At 53.5% G+C, this 22,411-nt stretch overlaps 2 protein-coding genes across 3 annotated transcripts; one reads left to right on the top strand and one right to left on the bottom strand.

Annotated features, from left to right (window-relative positions):
- Positions 1-998: 998 nt before the first annotated feature.
- AIFM1 (apoptosis inducing factor mitochondria associated 1) lies at positions 999-16,102 on the bottom strand. Of its 2 annotated transcripts, none has more exons than XM_032701661.1 (16): positions 15,999-16,102; positions 14,790-14,929; positions 12,067-12,157; positions 11,346-11,452; positions 11,089-11,219; positions 10,440-10,530; positions 9,606-9,690; positions 8,534-8,610; positions 7,583-7,691; positions 6,831-6,938; positions 5,946-6,034; positions 5,725-5,865; positions 5,063-5,205; positions 3,004-3,128; positions 2,316-2,512; positions 999-1,218 (listed from the first exon to the last, which is right to left on the bottom strand). In XM_032701661.1, the coding sequence occupies exons 1-16, from the start codon at positions 16,066-16,068 to the stop codon at positions 1,147-1,149; spliced, it is 1,776 nt and encodes a 591-aa protein (XP_032557552.1). In that variant the 5' UTR covers positions 16,069-16,102; the 3' UTR covers positions 999-1,146. The 2 variants fall into 2 exon arrangements, with proteins under 2 accessions (XP_032557552.1, XP_032557553.1); XM_032701662.1 differs by lacking the exon at positions 14,790-14,929 and adding an exon at positions 13,849-13,976 and having other exon boundaries at positions 15,999-16,100.
- Positions 16,103-16,232: 130 nt separating this feature from the next.
- MARS2 (methionyl-tRNA synthetase 2, mitochondrial) lies at positions 16,233-20,574 on the top strand. Its single transcript, XM_032702341.1, has 3 exons — positions 16,233-16,446; positions 16,953-17,287; positions 19,345-20,574. Exons 1-3 carry the CDS (start codon positions 16,233-16,235, stop codon positions 20,545-20,547), a joined length of 1,752 nt encoding a protein of 583 aa, XP_032558232.1. The 3' UTR covers positions 20,548-20,574.
- Positions 20,575-22,411: the final 1,837 nt, after the last annotated feature.

Here is a 22,411-nt window from a genome sequence, read left to right as displayed (position 1 = left end):
GGGTAACTTATTTCCCCAAGTCAGAGTCTGAATCACCTTGAGTGACCTCTCCCTGTCCTTAACTCATGAACCTTCTGTTGCATTTTCTCTGCCCTGTCCAGCGGTGGAGGGAAGTGACGGTGCAGCTTTGGTGGGTACCTGGCATCTGGCCAGGGTCAAACCACCACACCAGGGAAATGCCCATGCCCAGAACTGGGTGGAACTGGGCATGGGGCAGCACCCCCACACCCCATTCCGCTCACAGAGTAGCCCCTTCCACCACAGTGGGTCCCTCATGGCTGCTCTTGGCACCTTTTGGGAGCGTGTGGGGATATCCCCCCGCAGCCTGGACAGCAGAGCAGCAGCACCTCCTCAGAGCTGACACCACCCAGGTGGTGGAATGTTCAGTTCAGGCCCAGGGAGCTCTTTGGCTCCTCCAGGTGTGCCAGGGCTCCTGTGGGATGTAGGTGTCACGAGATGGCTGCTCTGTGGGACAGTGTGGCTCCACCCCTGCCTTTCCCAGCCCTGTCCTCAGAGCCCAAGTGGCATCTGGTGCCAGCTCTTGTCACACCTGTATTCCCTCACCCAGGTAACCTGTGCCTGGGGAGCAGCAGTGACACCCTGGGCATAGTGGGGAAGGGATCACCAAACAGGAGAGGCACCATGGATCGTGTGATGTGGTGCCTGGGAAGGATCCCAATGGCAGCAGCTTTCCCTGCAGGCTCTCCAAGCTCGGTGTTGTGGGCAAAGCCAGCTGTGGGGACACAGGGTGTGAGCTGGGGCTGTCCAGCTGCAGGCAGACACGGGCACTGTGGAGTGAGGACCACAGAGCCCCAGACAGCTGGAGCACCTGAGGCACGGGAGGGGCTGAAGCCCTGCCAACTCCCAGCTGGGAATCACTGCAAGGAAAGAGGGAGCTCTGCAAGCTTCTCCAAGGTTGATACAAGGGAAAACTGAGCCCAGTTGGCAGCACAGTCCCCTTTCCTCACCAGCCAGGCAGCGGTGCAGGAAGAAGCAGGTAACTAGAACAATCTGACTTTATTGGTGCAAACACTGGGCTCAGGTGAGTGGAATATTCCCAAGTGCTCCAAGGAAGCTGTCCAAGGTGAAGGGATGCACACAGCCAGCAGCCCCCTCACTCCTAGTGTCATGTTCCCCTTACAGAGTTCAGTCTTCGTGGATGTTGAAGAGCTTTGCTACTTCATTGAGGTCCTCGTGCTCCTCCCCGTCTTTGATGATCTGGAGGAAGGAGAAGGCATTAAATCCTGCACATCCTATAAACAGCCAGTGCTGCAGGACTGTCACAGCCAATGCCAAGAACTCCTTGGATCCTCTCTGAAGCACCAGACTGAGACAGCCACAACACAACAGCACTTTCTGCACCCAAATTCACATGGGACTCTTAAACGTACCAGCACCTGCCTACAGGAACAGCTGGAAAACCAACCTCCCTGTCTCTGTGGGATTTGTTTCTGGGTTTCCCTTTAGAGCTGGGAAGAACAAGTGTCTTCAAAAAGTGATTCAGTTCTGTGAAGGTGAGCCTGGCACTGTCTCAGAGCCAGGATACCTGGCTTGAACCTGCAGCTTTTAGACGAGACAAAGAGGCCAAGGACTCTGCACATTCAGATTTAGGGGAAAGGCTGCTAAGGGAAGGAAGGAAAGAAGGAAAGGATCTCCCTTCCATGGGGATGGGAGAAGCAATAGGTTTCAACTGCACCATAAAGAATTCAGATTAGATATCAAAAACTTCTACCACGAATAGTTCGTTTTGGGAGAGATCACCTGGGGATAGTTTGGGATCACTCCCATAGTTTAAACTACTGAAATTTTCCAGAGGTGTTAAAACTTGACCTCGGCCTGGCTGAGCTGACCTGCAAGGATTGAGACAGACCACGGGGGTGGAGACACACTAAGCACCTCTCAGGGCTGTCCCAGCCCTGACTCTGTGGCTGTTTCTGGGACAATGATGTTTGAGACTGTTTCAGGCACTTGGACATTGGACAAAGCAGCACAAAGATGGGACGTTTCACTCATGCTCCATCACCATGATTCCAGCCTCTACTTATTATAGGCCTAGAATTTCAGCCATGCCAAGGCAAGGCTTGGAGCACACACTTGATTTATTTCCGTAAAAATTTTGCACACACATGCAAAAAAGCACAAGGACAGTTCCCCTAATTCACCCAGGACAGGGTGAACTGGATACTGCCCAGCTCTGCGTCAGACAGAGCATCTGCATTTATTTATCCTCACTTTGGATTGGCAGATTGATTTTTCCACAAGGAAATCCCTGCTCTGTCAAGCCCCACTGCCCATCATCCTCATCCTGCACTGACCTTCCGAGCAATGGGCATCCTGTTGAAGATGTTCCACAACACGATTCCCACCACGACTTTATCCCTGAGGTAGAAAATGACACCTTTGCCGTAATCTTCTCCTTGCTTCGGGACTTGAGGTGTCGGTGAAGAGCTTGGAGAGATGTGAACTTCCGAGGCTTCCGCTTCCGTTTCGCTCTCGGATCGAATTCCAGTCCCTAAGGCAGAGACACGAGGTGTCACACACCCAGGGCAGGACATGTGATGACAAGAACAGACTCAAGAGCTGTGTCCCCCAAAAGTTAAGTTTCATTAACACAAGGATGAAACAATCCCAACTTGCAGCACAACACCGACAATTCCTGACTTCCACCCCCAAGTGCCTAGGACAGAAAAGTCTGCTTCCTCCAGGCAGTGATTACAAAGTAAATGTGCTTGGATCTTCAGTCTCTGTTGTCCCAAACTGATCATTTTATTGCTGTGGAGGAGATAGAGCTTCACTGGGAAAGTCTGCATGTCGGTAGATGAGTTACCTGATGGCTTCTTGGAGGAATGCTGTGGTTTAATCACATTTTAATATCAAACCCAGCCTTTAAAGGTTGGTCTAGAAAGGGAGTAGCAGATTGCTGACTCCTTGTGCTCTCAGGTCAGACTGACTGTGTGTGCCCACACCAACACCTGCAGGCTCCCCAGCACACCTGGGCCTTACCTGACTGCTCTGTCGCGCTTTTCGGCGTGTCCTTCGCTGTCGCTTTCGCGAAGACTCCGACTGTTGGCAAACTGCTGTCCACGAGGCCAATGGCTTCGTACCCCACGTTGGGGCCCAGATCACTCCTAGGAATCAAGAGGAAATAAAGTAATTTGTAGCGTTAGTGAGACAAATCCAAGGCAATTCCATCCATCCATCCTTACTGCCAGCGTGGTGTGGGCGATCGCGGACGCAGAGTGACTGACACACCGTGTCTGCTCTGCATACAGAGGTGGAACAAGGAGCCAAGACACAGCAAGTCCAAGGCCAACAGCTTCAGAAAAAACAGTTCACTGACCAAAATTCTGAAATCCTTCAAGGCTGCTTCCTGGGTGGCAGCTTCTGGCAATGGCTGTTATCCACACCAGGCTTGGGAGCACGGACAATTATTCAGTGCATGTTTCAGAGAGTATTTAAAAACTAAAGAGAAGAACACTTTGTCCTAACACCTCCTTGAACTGGGCACCTGGATCTGAACCGGGGTGCTGTTAGGAGACAAAGCAGCTGTGGTTTGGGACCTGTAAGTATCAGGTGTCTCAAGTGTTCCCCAGGATGCTGAGGGAACAGATGCATCACAAAACAGTTTGGATCTATGTACATCACGACCTTCCCAGCCAGAATCCTCCAGCACAGACTGGGGTTGCTGCAAGGAACACCAATAACATGCCAGCTGACCAGAGCAGGCTTCCAGCAGTTATCAGTCAGAGCTCAGGAAGGATCGTAGAGTGGTTTGGGTTGGGAGGGACCTGAAAGCTCATCTCATTCCATGCCCCTGCCATGGGCAGGGACACCTTCCACTAGACCAGGTTGCACCAAGTCCTGTCCAACCTGGCCTTGGACACTTCCAGGGATTGGGCAGCCACAGCTTCTCTGGGCAACCTGTGCCAAGGCCTCCCCACCCTCACAGGGAAGGATTTCTTGTGTATATCCAACCTAAATTTCCCCTCGGTCAGTTTGAAGACACATTCTGCCTTGCCTTGTCACTCCGGTTCCTAACTAAAAAGTCCCTCTCCAGCTTCCTTGTAGCCCCTTCAGATGCTGGAAGGCTGCTATGGGGTCCTGAACATCCTGCCATTTCCCAGCTTTTCAGCACAGGAGAAGGAAGGCTGGCAAAGCCAGAGTGACACCTGCCAACAAACAGGGCTGCAACTCACAGCCCTCCTTCACCTGCATCTGGTTGTGGCCAAGAGCAACCTGAGGAAAAACACACCTGGGAAATGGATGTTTCTGTGTCCTTGGCTGCACTCCACGATCTCTGAGGTTTTTCCCAACCTCATCGATTCTCTGGTTCTGTGTTTCTTGTTTAAAAGTGAAGTGAGAAATGCTCTGGGCCCACAACCCAGGCAGGACAGACCAAGAGTTCAGGTAAATGACAGCAGGTCATAAATACCTATTTTTGAAGGGATTTCTCTGAAAAAACTAAAACTCTTTTCCCTATATTTAAAATCCTGTTAAATTGACCTTGAACCAACAGCCTTTGGGATTTTAATTTTTTGTGAAGTTTGTTCCATTTTGTTTCGCTTTGTTTCAAAAAGAACTTCAGGAAGATACAGCAAAATTGCCCATTTTCTTGATACCTCTCTCTGGAAAACAACCTTTCAGGTACACCTGGATGCAGCAATGCTTTGCCACTAAAGCATCAGTTCAGCAACACAACTGAAAGCAACAGATTGTGCTGGTGAACGTCACATACTCGCAACAGAAAAGCTGCTGCTAAATTCCACCTGTAAATCAGCCTGCTCTGAGGACAGGGCTGCTCTTTATTGCTTCTTGCTCTGCAGAATGGGACTATGACAAACTGGAACCTACAGGAAGGATAAACACTTTGGAGAGGTGAGGGTAGAGCAGCGAATGCTCAAACACCTCCCCCTCCCTGGGCTCTGGGAACATGAAGCTGTACAAGGCGTTTGCTGAGGTGGTTTCACTGCTCTTGGGAAACACACACTTCCCAAGGTGCATCTTGTCCGAGCTCCTGCAACGTGGCCAAACAAGGAACCCCAGAGGAAGAAAGGAACGTTACCAGAACATTGACTGGTGCCAGTAGGGCTTTGCAGCTCCAGTCATGTTTTCTCCGGCCAGTCTCCCGCTCACCACGGCGTGATCGTGGTGCTCCACACGTCTGCGGCCCAGTTTGATGTCGTAGAAACAGGCAGCATCCCCTGCCTTAAAGAGAATCACCCAGTGAGCACCAAACACTGACAGCCACAGCTTCGATTAGTGCCCAAAGAAACGCTGGGGAGAGAACAAGCAGAACAAGGAACTGCGTTTTTCTGACAAGCCCCAAACACCACCACTACCTCGTCCCACTCCCTGGGCCACACAACTCCCAGTTTCTCGGCATTTTTTCACCAATCTTTGGAAAAATAAGGCAGCATGAGGTACGTTTTCCAGAGGAATCAAAAAGTCACAACGCCCACCAAGGGACTCTTACGCAAGCAAGCGATCCAGGCTATCTTTAGGTTACCCCAACTCCTCTTACACAGCATAAATATTCCAAACTCGCCGTGGTTACCACGGCAACAAGGCGGCTGCGATGCCTGACCAGGCTCTGGGCCTGCGCTACAACTGCTCTCCTTACTCCTTACTCGCTCTTTTTCACCTCACCCCAGTGCACCAGCCCCACAACTTCGTGTGTCCCGAGCTGCTGCATCAGCACAGCCAGAGAGCTGTGCCCACACTCACCACCCAGATGTTGGAGCGTGCCTGCAGCTCCGCGTTCACCCGGAACCCCCCGAAGTCTGAGTCCACCTCCAGCCCCGCCGACTTGGCCAATTCCACGTTAGGCTCCAGCCCTACTGCAGCCACAATGTGATCTGTCTCCACCTGTTTGGGAATTCGTAGTTAGGATCTTCATTCCCTCCACGCCCCTCCAAGCTTTACCCTCTCCCTGCTTTTCCATTTACCTTCCGGCCATCCTTCAGTTGAATCACCAGCCGGTTGCCGGAGACAGAGACAGACTTGACCACAGCATTGGGCAGGACGTTGACCCCCTCTGGAAACAAGCACAGGACACCTCAGCGTCTGCTCAGGGCTCGGCAGATCCCACCTGGAGCAGGTGGTTGGTGCAGACAGATTCCAGGCGAGGAACCAAGACAGAGACCTCCTAAGCTGTGCCAGTACAGCTCGGAGGGAAGCACGAGGAGAAATCCAGATAGAAAGTCTGAGGGAGCTGCTTGAATGACAATCCAAAGTACACGTCGTATGTGACAACAAGGTCACATCCAAAAGAATTCCCCAAAACAGGTGTTCAGGAACTAAGGACACTTGATTACCTATTGCTGTGCCTCAGCCAGACCCAGAGGTCTGACAAGGCAGCTTTCAAAAAGGAAAGCAACTCAGATCTGTGGGTTATCAGGCCCTGCAATCCCCACTCAGATGATATTCCTCCTCCCTCTGTTCCGCTCCACTTCCCAACGCACAGGAATATTCTGCTCTTAACACAGCAAATGCAAAAAGGTGTCTTGGATCTTCCTGGCTTTAGCAGCTAAACATTACAGCTCCTGGCCTGACCCAGGTGTGTGCATGGGCATAGGGACCACTCCAGGGAGCAACAGCCACAGGGAAAGCCTCACTGGCATCAGCAAGCCTGTTGGCTCAGCTTTCCCAGAGGAACTGCCAAGAAGCCAGGGATTCATGGCAGCTCTGTGCTGCCTGAGCTGCCTGAACTGCAACTTCCTCTGCACTGCACCTGGGCCACCTTGCAGAGCCCAGGGACAGAACAGAGCTGGATGTCACCAGCAAGAGCTGCACAGCAGCCACCGGCCCACCCCCCTGCTCTGCAGCTTCACCTCTCCTGACTTTCTCTGTGGTCCAGTTGCTCAGGTATTCGGGCAGGACTTTGCCCATATTGCCGTTCTCTGGAAACAGCTGGATCACCTCCAGGCCTCGGGTTCGTGCTGGAAGGGAAGCACAGAGCAGTGGGATAGAGAGCAGCAGCACAGATGTCAGGACACACATGCTTGACTTTACACAAGGAGCTTGACAGAAGTTTCCAAATCTGAGAGTTCTGGCTCCCAGACTTTCTCTGGGAGTCACAAAGTGACTGTTTCACATACACACCTGCAAACTCTAGATAACAGCCTTTTAGGTAAAATGCTTGGTATTTTGGAGAAAACATAGAAAAATTACCAAAAAGTCACTCCTTGCACAGTGGCAGAATCCAGCTGTTCACTACCACAGAATCATGGAGTGCTTTGGGTTGGAAGGGATCTTAAAGATCGTCCAGTTCCAACCCCGAAATCCTAGACTGAAGGTGGCTTTGAGCACAGAGGACAAATGTGATTTTTTAGAGGGTGGAGTAATTTTGCAGCATGCATTGGCCTGCAGAGCTCCCACCTCTGTGGTCAGGGGCTGCTGGGCAGTTAATGAGGGAGAAACTGGGAAAATCTTGGCCTTGCAGCCAACAAAACACATGTGATTTCAGTTTCCTTCAGGCAAACACAAAGTCTGTGCAAAAACTGAGCAGCTGGGAGTAAAAAGAAGTTTCTAACATCACACTGCTTCCACTCAGTGTCTCTCACAGCTGAGGATACACACTCACCTCTCCTTCCCAGAGCACAGGCCAGCTCACTGCCAAGGAAACCACCACCAATAATTGTGATGGACCTGACTTCTCTTGAAATCTTCTCCAGGTTTCGGAAGTCCTCGATCTGAAAGAATATTTACCCCCATTTCAAATCCTCTCTAACAGGAATGGCAGCAGAAGGCATTTGTCTCCAATTTCTCCCTTTGAAATAGGAATGACTCTCTCCCCAGCTTAGAAAAGGAGATGTGTTGCTCCTTCCTCCTGTTTGCCTGTCACACAGAAAAACCTCCCTGGATTCCTTGTGTCTGTGCAAGCTTTTACCTGACCAGGAAATCTCAAATTCCTGCATTTCCCCTGAATTTCAAGGGCAATTACAGTAAAACTTCTAAACTCAAATGTCCTGCAGCACAACCAGTATAACAAGGATGCAACAGCTCACATCATCCATCCTTCCTTTCCAGTTAAGCAGACCAGACCTCAGGGGGAGTCCAGCACAGAACAGAAGATTCTCATACGCCTTCTTACTCCTGATCAATTCCCTGAACTAGACTAAGGAGAAGGTTACATTTTCAAGAAAAGTGGAGTTTGCCAACAAAAAGCAACTCTACAGCAGACCTTAGAAGATCACTGACCATCTTCCAAGGCTTTTATTCACTTTGGAAGGTGCAGCAAAGTCATATAAGAGGGAAACTTGAAAAAAAACCCAAATCTAAAATCCCATAATCCCATGTATTATGACAGCTCTCAGGCCTCAGGCCAGCAGGTGAGTGGTTGAGCAGACTCTACCCTGGTTTCCTGCCCGGGAAAAGGAATGAACCACCAATGCACTCCTGGGCACCAGCTGAGAGAAGCAGTGCCAAGGCAAGGCTGTCCTGGCCAGAGCAGAAGAATTTAAAAGCTGAAAGCAGTGGTAGTGGCTCTGATTTATTCAGTCTTGCCCCAGGACTGGCAGCACCTGGAGATTACCTTTCGGAACAGCGTCAGCCTTTTCTGTACGTCCTTTCCTGCTCTTTCGATGGCGGGCAGGTTCCTTGGGGTTCCCCCTGAGGACAAGGAGGGAGAGAAGAGAGACCAGTGACACCAGGGCCATGGCACTGGCTATCCAGACAGTGCAAAGCTGCCTTGGATCTCGACTGTGCTTTCCAAACTGTTGCAGTATGCTCCATCCCTGCTGCTGACCTGTGTGAGCAGTGGGTGACCCCACACCACACCCTGCCCCACTGCCTGGAGACAGCCAGTGCCACCTGAACTGCTCTAGAAATGCTGGAGCCAATGCTGGAGCAATGCTCTGCCCAAGCAAGAGCTGCTGGTTCTGCTTGCTGCTGCCACACAGGCAGGATTTGAAGAGATTGGTCTGTACAGGAGCTCCTTCCAGGGAAGTCACATTTTCCTCCTTCCTACCCTTCACAGGGCAAAACTTTGGAAGTCCCAGAAAAGCTGGATGATGCAAGGCAGGTGCAAAAGCCAACAGCATAGCTGGCTGCATGACTGTCCTCTGTGTGACTGCTCTCCCAAGGGTTTGCACTTACTGAAGAAACTTGTCAGATAGAACCACAGAGTCATGGAATGGTTTGGGTTGGGAGGGACCTTAAAGCCCATCCAGTTCCACCCCCTGCCATGGGCAGGGACACCTTCCCCTAGCCTAGGTTGCTCCAAGTCCTGTCCAACCTGGCCTTGAAGTATTCCAGGGATGGAACAGCCACAGCTTCTCTGGGCAACCTGTGCCAGGGCCTCTCCACCCTCACAGGGAAGAATTTCTCCCAATATCCCATCTAACCCTGCCCTCTGGCAGTGGGAAGCCATTCCTCCTTGTCCTGTCTCTCCAGGCCCTTGTCCAAAGTCCCTCTCCAGCTCTCTTGGAGCCCCTTTAGGCACTGGAAGAGTCTTTAAGGTCTCTCCAGAGCCTTCTCTTCTTCAGCTCTCCCAGCCTGTCTCCACAAGAGAGGTGCTCTAGAGAATTTATCTCTAGCTAAATGCCACCGTAATAAAAAGCCTGGCACAAGACAAGGAACAAGAGAATAAAACCTCAAAGTCTTACCAGTGGCAATGAGACATTTGTCGTAGGTTATCTGGGTCCCATCACTGAGCTTCACTGTGTTCCCTCTAACATCCATATGTACAACCTGCAGGATTAACCAAGCCAAGCTCAAGCTGCTGTGCACTGTGGCTGTTTGAGTTAAACTGCATGCACTACTGATCAGAGATGCAAACCTGGAATTAACAGTTTCCCACTTTTAAGTTTAGGGGCAAGGGGGTAGGAGGTGGGAAGGGAGATGACTGGAAGTGGGAATTAAGACAACTTCTATGGGAGTCACCACAGCTCAGACTGATCTCCCCGGGGTCTGAGTCTGAAATGGGCTCAGACACAGCACAGCTCAGCAGGAAGAGGAGTCACTGACATCTTATCATAGCAACATACAAAAAACTGAGGACATGAGTATAGCAGAAGGCTCACCTTAAATTTCTCCGCCTTCCTGCTGCTTCTGCACATTGCTCCTGGCCACCTTATCACCCACTACCTGGATCACTGTGCTCTCCTCACCTCACCCTCTGGCCAACACAGCCCAGTTCCTCTTTGTCACACCTCGTCTCTAAGCTCTACATATTCTTGTCCCATGCCCAGACTCCAGACCCATCCTTCTCTCTTCTTCATCATCTTCCCTCAGCTCACTGCTATTCCTCTTGGCTTCTCCCGTTTTCAAACTTAACACTTAAGACTGGCATAACCTCTGCTCCATCACACTTTTCCCAAACTTGTACACATCCCCCTTCCCAGCCAACGCTCCCTGCACCTCCAGGGGTTCAGTACCAGCCTAGAGCCCAGGCTCTGCTTGGGAAAAGCTGTAGGAACAACAACCAGTGCCGTACTCACCTTCTTGCCACACAGAACTGCCACCCCACCATTTTCCACAGAGGGCAGGTCCTGGACAGGCACGTAGAATGACGGTGGCTGGAAATAGATACTGAGAAAAGCTCCATTACCAAACGGGTTCCACTTGCTCTGGGATACCAGAGATCCAGCTATTCAGCAATTCCAATGAGACAAAGACAACTCTGGGCATCCATAACAAGCTCCAGAACTCTTATTTATCTATTCTTAAGAATCAGGGTCTTCACACTGTTGAAATTCAAGGGGTTTGGATCACAGAATCACAGAATTGGTCAGGTTGGAAAAAACCTTTAAGATCATCAAGTCCAACCATCAAGTAAGGGTTAATCACAGCTGTTACAAGGATCAGACGTGATCCAGTGTCCCTGGAGCTCTGTTCTAATCCATGGAGCTTCACCTTTATTAAGTTATTTCACAGGATTCCCAGGGTGGGACATGTCTAAGGGAATCACAGCAAGGTTCAAGAGCTATCAAGTACAGAGCAGACTCAGGTGGGAAGCAGAGCTCCTCAAGCCCTGCCAGCACCAACACACCTACAATGGCTTGTGGTTCTCTCCCAAGAACTCTTTGATCACTGCCACCCTGTCACTAAACACTCCCCTTCAGCCTTGTCACCTGCAGTGCCACATACCTCCTCTCCTTGCCATTCCACTGCTTGAACCGCAAAGTCTCTGTCACGTTGGGATCATCGGAAAACCACAGTTCTTTGGAAAGAGGTGGACGCATGTAGGGCAGGGCAGGATCTTCGGACACAATCAGCACCTGTAATTGGTCAGGAAACACATCAGCTGGAGCAGTGGCAGGCAAATGGCAACACACACAGAGGCTCTGGAGCGAGCACAGCGTTCAGCCACCCACAGGCCTGCTCTGGAGCAGGACAGCTCTTACCCGGGCTCCGGGGTCACGGGCACGGATGGATCTGGCAGCAGCAAAAGCAGCAGTTCCTCCACCAATGAGCAGGAAAGGGACGTGGGATGGGACCTTGACAGGAGCGCCTGGAGATGCAGGTGACAGAGGGGAGACCTTACTGCAAACACTCAGGGAAACTGGGTCTCACCAGGGGCCTTCCACATCCTGACTTCCTTTGGCTAATTGTCCTCCAAATACCTTCCACCCCCGTACCCTTCCCAAGAACCACGTTGATGCTTCCCCCAAAGCTGGCTCCCTGCAGAAACCAGCCAGATTTCAGCAAATTGGTTTTTCCTAAGCAAGACCAAAAACCCTGCACTGGCCAACCAGGGAACAGTTGATAAGAAGGGGAAGTTCCCAAAAAGGCCGAGGCACACATTTCTGAGTTCCTGCAGAAGGCACCTCCTACCACAGGCAGGTCCTCTTCCTCTGCTATCCAGGGAAAGAGGCCCCTTGGAATCACAATGTCCTTGTCAGACTGCGCAAAGGTAAAAGCCAAAAGCAGGGCTCGCTCTTTTCTCTTTTTATCACAGAAGGAATAACCAGCAGAAATCAGCCTGAGGAGACACCCTGCTTCACCCTCGGGATTGTCTGTAAAACAGTCTGGTTCTGGGTCATGGAGAGCCAGCACCATCTTCTGTGCTGGGAAGTCACAGGCTGAGAACAGAGCCGACCCCAGAGCCAGCAGGCTGGTACCCACCGGACACAGAGGATTCGTCGTCTTGGGGTCGCGTAATCGACGAGACCCGGCTGGTGAATCGCTCCTTGTTGTCCTTCAATGTTTTGTACACCTGGAGACAGACAGGAGATACTGACCTTGTACACCTTAGAGAACCAAGGCACCATCCTGCTCCAACCCCCTGACAGGTTTTTGTCCATCCCGCGTGCTGGAAAAGCCATCTGCTTTTAGTTAAAACACACAGACCAAAATACACCTCGCTGGACAAGGTGCCCATTGGGACTGTGCTCAGAAAATTACCTGCTTTGCCCCTGGTCTGATGAGCCTTGGATGCCTGGCTGCTTCCCAGAAGCAATGAACCTTCCTGTAGGTGTTTGGCTGCAAACCTGTTCCAAGAGGACCCAGTTCCAGAGCAGGAAATGCAGCCAAACCAACCCCAAGGCCACGTGCAAGCTGGGCCACGACACAAGGCTGCGAAATGGAAGATGAATCCAAAGAAAAAGCATCTCCCAGCTTCCCAAGCGCAGAGCAGCCGGGCAGAGCCAACAACCTGAGTGGCTTTCTCTAGGCCAGGTGTTAGAGGCATGGTGGTGGCAGTGGTGACACCCCTGATCTCAGCAGTGCCTTCAGCCACGGGAGCAGGGCTGCTCCAGGTAACAGCCTTTGGACACGGAATCTCTTCCAGCTGAATGCTCACCTGTTTATTTGACTGTGAAAATTCAGGATACAGCAGGTACAATTTAGTGGTACAGACAAAGAGGGAACATCTCTTACGTCATGTTAACCTCCAACAAGAACTGGTAATGGAGAGGAGCTGGACACTGGGAGTGCTGGGAGCAGGTGAGAGTCCAGTGTTTGCCCCCATGGCTAACAAATTAGAGGGAAGCAAACCTTCTTTTTAAGGCAAAACTCAGCCTTGCTAATAATCTCTAGCATTTGTACAACATCAAATTTCATTTGCCAGCTCCCACAAGTTGGTGGTTTATGGCAAATAGTCTCAAATAAAAATGGAGGAATTTAATGCCAGGCACAAAAAAAGATCATGGGCAGACAAAAGCCTGTCCAGGGAACTGGAGTAACGTCAAAAATTTCAGAAACAAGAATTTGTCAGTGTTGAACAGAATTCAAGAGAATGGTATTTTTAAAGCCTTTTGCTTAAAGACAGAAAAGCCAACATTAACAAACCACCTCTGTCTTTGCAAGCAGAACCAGGAAGGTTTTAAGCGAGTCCAAAGGGCAGCATACTGCAAATTAAACCTATCCCTTAGGAAAAACCACAAGCAAAACATCAGATGAGGCCTTCAGGACAAATATTTCCAACGGGACAATGTCAACTTCTTTCTAGTCAGAAACACAACTGTACTTTGCCAGATCATGGGGTGATATTTCAGTGCTCTTCCCCAAAGAAATCATAACACTGGACAAGTTTTCTTACCATCAGCACACTTATATTTAGTTATTATTTCCTTTTCAGCATGCTGACATTACTGACACCACGATAGGTGCATTAATTAATGAACTAGTGCCTTTCTGATGGTTACAAATCAAAGGTGGCCAGTTTGGTTTAATTTACTTAAAGTGGAAAGGTTAATTCTAAGGCAGATTTCTCCACTGAGAACTGCACTGCCTGAGAATATCAAATTTATAACCTTAAATTATTTGGCAGTGCCCCCTTGAAAATTAATACCTGAGGCCGGGGAGCACAAAGAGGGTTTGAAGTGAAGGGTAACTTAGTGGGAGGTACAGACAGGTGCCCTCCCTCCACCCTCCTACCCAATAAACATGTTTTTTGAAGCATCTTACATAAGCTCCTGTCCCAGTGACTGTTCCTCCCACTATTAAGTATAACAAGAGGTTGCTGCCAGCTTTGCCAGGAACACCTGAAGACATCAGGGATCTAGAAGGGCATCTTAGTGGATGGCAATGCAAAGCTGCAGGTGAAGACAGGCAACGGAAGAGAAGAAGGAAAGAGCTGTATATTAGGAAAGATTCTTGATTAAACAGGCCTTAGGAAGAGCAGAGTGGGCTTTGTAATTTCAGCTACCTTGGCTGCCAAAAAAAAAAGGGCAGAAGGGCACAGGAAAGAATTAAATTTAAAGGGAATAGGAAAAAAATTTTCCTCCGTGCACTGTTTTAAATTTTTTTTTCCCCTTTCCCAGGACTTTCTTTAGGAGAAAATCGGGATTTGGAACTTTTAATGAATATGATCCTCTAAGAGAAAGAAGTTGGAAACACAGATTTGTTTGATGTAAACTTGGGATCCATCCACTCCCAGGCAATGCTGCTACTCTTCAGCTCTCTGGGAGTGTCATTTACTCTCTAAGTCGGGCCGAAAACCCGTATTCTTTTCATGTAGGACATCAATGCTCACAAACTGGGAGTTGATTTGGTATCCTTAAAGAAGTTAAACAAATGTTCTGAACTGAGATTTGGCAAGGAAAGGTTTGCTTTGGTATCAAATCCCACACATGACAACAGACAGAGTTGTGTTTGGTCATAACAGAAGAAATCCAAGAGTGCCTTTAAGGTAAAAAAAACCCTGACAGGTAACTGAAATTACAGTTAAAAACCAAGTAATCACAAGAAGTTAATTTCCAGTTAGCTCCCCTTAAAGTTTTCTGGAGGAGGAAACAGAGACAAAGCTACAGAGATCAAAAGCTGAGTAAAGAGAGCTGGAATACAGAAAACGCTCGACAGGAGAGATGGATTGTGGCTTCTTCCCAAGGAACCACCTTTCTACTTACATAGGCACCTGCTCCTAAGGTGGTCAAGCCCACAATAAAGGCAAAAAACTTATTACTGCCTTTTTCCCCGGGCACGCCTGTCTGCACTTGTCTGCTCAGCTGCAGGTCTGGGGGCACATTCCAGCGCTGCAACAAGGTGCCTAAGGGACACAATTTATTGGAGAAAACAACACAAAAACACTGTCAACACAAAGGTACGCCCAGAAATTTAGAGACTTAAGTCATTTCTGAAACCAAACAAGTTCCTTGTTTGGAAAACGTGGCACCACATCTGAGCGACCGCAGGGAATTTATCCCGTGCCACAACAACGTGCTCCAGGCAGCCGTGGATATGAAAACATCTGTAGGATCAAGGAGTAACTGAGCTAATTAATAGCAGGAGCATCTCCAGGCAGCTGAAAAGGCTGCCTGCAGCTGGAGCCTGCGGCCACACAGGCCTGGGAGAGCACAGAGACGTGCGCTGGTGGTTCCCACACCTTCTCCAGGCCTCTCCTGTCCGAGGATGCACCTGGCTCCAGGTGACCTCGCCGGGGTGAGCAGCAGGGATGGCCACAGCGGCACGAACCCCCCTCCCTGCCCACAGAGCTCATTCCACCGGGGTCAACCACCAGCAGGACACAGCCGGCACAAAGCACGTCCCCCGTGGAACCGAGCAGATCCAGGTGCAGGCACCTCCCGGCACACAAGGAGCACACCTGGCTGAGCAGCTACGCGGCGTTTTGTTCCACTGTGGCCTGATCACGGCCCGCCCCTCCACGGAGTTGATTCCCCCCTGGAGCGACGGCGGGGACGGCTCCGAGCCCTGCTCACGGCAGGGCCGATGCTCCCAGGAGAGGTCTGGGGTCTGTCCCTCCCTCCCCACCTCCCGCGGCGGACACCCGAACCCGCCTCGGCTCTGCCCAAACGCGCTTATTTGTAACAAAAACCGCAGCCACACCGAAGCCACCCGAATGGCGACCGAGCAGCTGCAGGTCACTCGCGGTGTCCCGAGCACGGTTTTCCCTCCCGCTCCCGGGGCATCCCGCTGGATCCGGGCAGGGCCGCGCCCGCGCCCTCCCGGCCCGGTGCCCTCCGGTGCCACTCCCGGGGCCGCAGGGGAGGGACGGCGCGTCCCGACCCGCGCGCGGGATGAAGCGGCGGCAGCGGAGGGGATCGCGCCCGCCGCCCCCTCCGTGCCCGTGCCCGTCCCCCCCGGGTGCCGACACTGACCCGCCTGTGCGCGCCCTCGCGGCGGCGGGGGGCGCAGGGCGCGCGCCAGGGCCCCGCGGCAGCGGAACATGTCGCCGGTGTCGCCTCTCGGTCGCGGCCCCGCCGGCCCGGCCCCGGCCCGGCCCCGCCGCGCACGCGCCGCCTCCCGCCACCGCCTCCTGCCGCCGCTTCCGGGCGGCCGCTCTGCGCCGCCGCCTCGATGGTGCCGGAGCCGCCGCCGCCGCCGACACCGACATGTTGCGGCCGCCCCGCCGCCTCCCGCGCCCGCCCCGCCGCGCCATCGGCACCGCCAGCGCCGCCGGGCCCGGCCGCCGCCTGCTGCTCTCCACCCCCATCTTCTACGCGAACGGGCCGCCGCACATCGGGCACCTGTACTCGGCGCTGTTGGCCGACGCGCTGCTCCGCCACCGCCGCCTGCGCGCCGCCGGGCCCGGGCGGCTCTGCACGGGTCAGCGGGGGGGCCGGGATGACCCCCTGCGCCGGGGCTGACTCCCCTCCCTGGGGCTCATCCCCCCTCCCGCGGTCTGAACCCCTCTCCCTCCGTTTGACCCCAGTCCCTCGGGGCTGACCCTCCTTCCCGGGGCTGACCCTCCTTCCCGGGACTCAACTCCTTCCCGGAGCTGACACCCCCTCCCGCTCTGATCCCCCGCCCGTTTGATTCCCATTCCCAGGACTGACCCCCCCACACCTCGGGGCTGACCCTGCGATTTGACCCTCTGCCGCGATCTGACCCCCCCTCCTGCTCTGACTCCCACCTTCGGGACTGACCCCGTCCCAGTCTGACTCCTCTCCCTGGGTCTGACCCCCTCCCCAGGGGCTGACCCCCCTCCCGGTCTGATCCCCACCCCTGGAGCTGACCCCACTCCCAGTGCCCCCAGGTTGGCCCTGTGTCCCCGCAGGGAGTGTCCAGCCCCGCACCCCTCCCCACGGCCCCATGGCCTCTCTCTGTTCCAGGCACCGACGAGCACGGGCTGAAGATCCAACAGGCAGCGGCGGCGGCAGGGATGTCACCCCCTGAGCTCTGCGAGCGCGTCTCAGGGCTGTTCCGCCAGGCCCTGGCCCAGGCCGGCGTCGCCTTCACCGACTTCACACGCACCAGCGAGCCCCGGCACCAGCGGGCCGTGCGGCACTTCTGGGGTGCCCTCCGTGACTGCGGGGCGCTCTACAAGGGCTCCTACGAGGGCTGGTACTGCACTCCCGAGGAAAGCTTCCTGTCCGAGAGCCAGCTCGCTGAGCGCAGGGATGCCCAGGGACGCCCCTGCAAGGTGTCCTTGGAGACCGGCCATGAGGTAACAGCACCTGCGGGAGCACCACGTGCATCTGCTGCTCTGCTCTGGCCAAATTTGGGGTGTTAATGCTTCCTGCAGCCTTTTGTGATTCATGTTGGCTGAGACTCACCTGTATTTCAATGGAGTGCCACCTGTCAGTCCAGAAACCTTCTGTCCTGGGCTGATCACCACAGTGTGAGGGGGGATTCTACCCCTCTGCCCCACTCAGGTAAGACCCCCCCAGAGCCTCCAGCTCTGGGGTTCCCAGCGCTGGAAGGACATGGACCTGTTGGAGAGAGGCCAGAGGAGGCCACCAAGGTGATCAGAGGGATGGAGCAGCTCTGCTGTGAGAAAAGGCTGGGAGAATTGGGATTGTTCAGCCTGGAGAAGAGAAGCTTTGGGGAGAACCCATAGCAGCCTTCCAGTATTTGAAGGGAGCCTGCAAGAAAAATGAAGAGAGACTATTTACAAGGGCCTGGAGTGACAGGACAAGGGGGAATGGCTGCCCACTGACAGAGGGCAGGGTTAGATTGGGTATTTGGAAGAAATTCTTCCCTGTGAGGATGGTGAGATCCTGGCAGAGGTTGCCCAGAGAAGCTGTGGCTGCCCCTTCCCTGGAAGCATCCAAGGCCAGGTTGGATGGGGCTTGGAGCAGCCTGGTCTAGTGGAAGGTGTCCCTGCCCATGGCAGGGGGTGGAACAAGATGGTCTTTAAGGTCCCTCCCAGCCCAAACCAGTCTGTGATTCTCTGTGTTATGGTGCTGAGTGGGGGTCCGAGGGAGAGCTGCCAAACCCCTCCTGGCAGATGCACATCACAGCCACGTGCCAAGGATTCAGCTGCTGGGGGTTCTGCAGCCTGCTGGCCTGGAAGTGGTATTTTACAGTGGCAATGAGAGAAATTAGCTGAGTGGGAAGATAATGGTGTTTGTAGCTGAGGGGTTCCTTGGGGGTCCAGAGTTTGAGACCCGTTTTGTGAGACAGTTCAGTGTGGCCTCTGGACACTTACCCGATCTCTTTACATGGGTTTGGGCCCCACCTAAAGCACTGTAACATCACCTGCCTGTGGTCAGCTTGATGCCTGGATGGGTGCGCCCAGGACGGTGGTACCTGCCCCGGAGTCTCTCTGCCACTGCGTTTTCTAGAAGGTGTCAGGAGTTACATTATTTAATCCAGCAGCTGCAGATAATCCTGCTCAGAGCTCATCACAGGTTATGGTCCTGTGGCCTTTGTATGAGGCCGGGGTGTAGGAGTGTTGGTTCACACAGAAAGGGCTGTATTAGCAAATAACAACTCTTGAGAAAGCCCCTAAGATAACTGGGGACATGCCATAAACCCCAGAGTGTCTGGGTTCTGGTGTCCAGTGGAGCCTGGGGGTGAAGGGGTACAGCTCATCTTTGAATATGTTTTGAATGTTCTTCAGGTCTTCCTTGTACCCTGTGAGATTCCTGACCCAGCCATGGATCCCTGAGTGCCTTACACAGCTCACTTGTACTGCATCCACCCACCATTTTTCACTGGTTTAGCTAACTGTGTCATTTAATGGATTTAACAGTGGGGGAGAAGTGCTGTCAGTGCCATAAGCAAACAGAGTTAGTGACTGAGATGCATTAATGCATAAACTGGGGAAAAAGAGGAACATGGCCCCCAGCAGAACAGCAAAGGCAGGCACCAGGAGTGCCAGTAGGGCAGGAATTACAACATCATTGTGTCTTTTCATGATTTTCCACTATTATAGCAAAACTATGTTGTTAAGAAAGTAAGAAAGTGTGTTCTCATCTCCCCAATTCCTTCCTGATGTCACATCAACCTGGCAGGTAGAAAGGTGTTCCTTCCTGGGATTATGGGAGTATTTAAAAGCAGGATGCCAAACCATCCCAGGTGCCCAAGTCCTCAGGCGTGTCTTGGGCAAGGAGGTTCCTACTAGTCATGGAAAGATACCGGGGGCTTTCCATGGGGTGGGAGAACACCCAGGCACAGGGAGCTCGTGACAAACTCCCCACTGACAATGCTGTGTGCAAATTGTCAGCCTGTGTTCTCGTAGCGTTTGGGCCGTAATCCTTTCCTCTTCTCCCATCCCAGGTGCACTGGACCAAAGAGGAGAATTACATGTTCAAGCTCTCGGCGTTCCGGGATCCCTTGCAGAACTGGCTCCGGGACAACCCACGCGCCATTTCTCCCGACCCTTTCTACCAGCGCGTGCTCCGCTGGCTGGACGAGGATTTGCCGGACCTGTCGGTGTCCCGCGAGCGGAGCCGGCTGCAGTGGGGCATCCCCGTGCCCGGTGACCCCACACAGACCATCTACGTGTGGGTGGACGCCCTGGTGAACTACCTGAGCGTGGTGGGGTACCCCGAGAGCCACGGCGCGTGGTGGCCGGCCGCGCACCACGTCGTGGGCAAGGACATCCTCAAGTTCCACGCGCTGTACTGGCCGGCGCTGCTGCTGGCGGCAGGGCTGGCCCCCCCCGAGCGCATCCTGGTGCACTCCCACTGGACCGTGCGTGGGCAGAAGATGTCCAAGAGCCTGGGCAACGTGGTGGACCCCGCCACGTGCGTGGGGCAGTACGGCGTGGACGGGTTCCGGTACTTCCTGCTGCGGCAGGGCGTCCCGGAGCGGGATTGCGACTATTACGACGAGAAGGTGGTGAAGTTGCTGAATTCGGAGCTGGCGGATGCACTCGGGGGGCTGCTGAATCGCTCAACAGCCCCCAGCATCAACCCCAGCAACACCTACCCACGCTTCTCAGAGCCCTGTTTTCCAAAGGTCCTGAATTCCGGGGAAGCAAAAGGCATGGGCAGGGTGTCTGCTGAGGACTACGAACTCGTGGCAGCGGTGGCCTCTCTGCCTGTGCAGGTGGCTGCTTATTTCGAAGGCTTCCAGATTTACAAGGCTTTGGAATGCGTTGCCCAGTGTGTGAGGCAGACCAACGGCTTCTTCCAGAGACACAAGCCTTGGAAACTCGACCGAAGGGATGCTGCGGAGCAGCTCTGGCTGGACACCATCCTGCACATCACGCTGGAATGCCTGCGTGTCTACGGGACGCTCCTGCAGCCTGTGGTCCCACACATGGCAGACAAGCTGCTGTCCCGGCTGGCTGTTGAGCCAGGAGAGAGGGGTCTCTCTGATCTGACATTCTTGGCGCGCTATGATGGAAAGCCATGTCCCTTTGAGGGGAGACAGCTCGGACCTGACACTGGCGTCTTGTTCCAGAGGCTGGAGAAGTTGGAAACTATGAAGAACACAAAGCAAGAAGCTCGAGTCTCTGACAAACAGCTTCTGTGAATAAAAACCTTCAGGAACTCTGGGAAACGTTGTCTTTGTTAAAAGCACCTTCCTTCCATTCGTGGTGTGGAGGGGTGGGAAGCTGGCCTGACTATGGCTGTGCTGTCCCAGTGACAGCCAGGGGCTGCCCAGACATGCTTGGGCAGGAGATTGTGTGAGCAGAGCTGAGGGCTCAGGAAGCTCAGGCAGCACCCTCAGAATGCCTGAGTAGCCAAATCGGTAACTGAACCAAAGACACAGCCTCAGGTTTCAGTACTGCTGCTTTTTTTGCCCCGATGTATTTTATGGGATGTAAAAAGCAACTGAGGCAAATATTTATCCCCTTAAAATAGGAAGGTTTTCCTGCACAGTCCTGGGGCTCCACCAGAGCCCTCTTGCCTGTGTCTGTCACAGAAGCATAGAATCCTAGACTGGTTTGTGTTGGAAGGACCTTAAAGCCCATCTTGTTGCAGTCCTATGCCATGGACAGGGATACCTTCCATTAGACCAGGTTGCTCCAAGCCCTATCCGGGCTGGAACACTCCCTTCCTTTACCTTGTCTGAGGCGAGGGGCCTCAGGTGCTCTTCTGAAGACATTGTAACCATGGATGTGGCAGCCAGTCTGCTCAGCCATCCCTTCCAGAGACAGCAGCTCCCACCTCGCTCACTCCAGCAATCCCTTCTTGGGCTGATGTTCAGGATGAGTATCCAGGGGGATCAAGAAAGCCCTGAGGAGGGATGGGGTTGGTTCTGATCCTTCTCAGTGTTGTCTCCTTGTGAAGGAAGAATCAATGTCCTCATCTCACCCTTAATTCCCAGGTTTTTGGCCAGGCCAGAAGTAGCTGGGGGTGGTCAGATATGGGTGCCCATGGGCTGTGGTGCCCATGGATCTGTTGAATCCCTCAGCTGAGCTTCCTCTGTGGGCCAAAACAAGTCTGAGTGAGCCTTGATGAGGATGATCCTGTGTGACCACTCTTTTCCAGGGGCAGGACAGCACCGAGGTTGAACAGGAAGTCTCATTTGGCTGTGCAGACCTGCTGGCATCACCAGAATTGGGAAGGGGGCATGTGTTTCAGGCCCAGCCTCACCTTCCTGAGGCTTTTCTGCCTCCTGCAAGGCTTAGTGCACCCTAGTTTCATGTCAGTGCTGCTGGAAGTAGCTGAGCATTGGCACCCTGGGGCAGCGGTGACCACTGGGGATCTTTGGTAAATCCTTCCCAGCTCCTCCAGGTCCCATCAGTGCAGGAGTCATCTTCTTTCATGGGCCTGTTTTGGGGGGCTGTGAGCTCTTTCGGGGTTGCCTGGGCTGTGTGAGCAAAAGCAGTGCAGCTTCCATAGTCTGCCCGCCCCTGCCAGTCCCCACACCCTCGCTGTGCCACAGCCTGATGCTGTCCCGGTTTCAGCTGACTCGGGTCCCCTCATCCCCTCCTGCCATGGTTCCCTTCCCCTGCCGAGTGCCACCTGCTCCCCTGCTCCTGCCATCCCTCTGAGCATCCTTCCTGCTGCAGCCCCTGTGCCCTAGTGCTGTGGGTGCTGGCACCCTGCTGCCCTGCTCCTTGGGGACAGGAGGGACACATCCCCTTCCCAGTCCCTCTGATGCTGGCACCTGGGGGCTGTGGCTGCCCGGCCGGCCATGGAGAGGGTCACTCTGGCACGGGTGGCAGTGCCCCCGTGTTGGAGCGTGCGGGTGTTCGTGTGCGCTGGTGTCTGCTCCTGCCCCGCTATCCCTCGGTGTCCCTGGCTCCCTCCCGGGAGGGGCAAGTCCCGCTGCCTGCAGCCCCGCCGGTCCCCGCCTGTCCCTTGGGGATGCCCGGGCCGGCCCGGGCTGAAAGCACTCGATCCCCGGTCTGGGGCTTGGCGTGGCGGCTGGCCCAGAGCCGGTACCG

The sequence above is a fragment of the Chiroxiphia lanceolata genome, chromosome 14, assembly GCF_009829145.1.
Source record: "Chiroxiphia lanceolata isolate bChiLan1 chromosome 14, bChiLan1.pri, whole genome shotgun sequence".
Taxonomy (NCBI): Eukaryota; Metazoa; Chordata; class Aves; order Passeriformes; family Pipridae; genus Chiroxiphia; species Chiroxiphia lanceolata.
The sequence above is the reverse complement of the archived record's forward strand: the minus strand, read 5'-3'. Positions and strand labels throughout refer to the sequence as shown.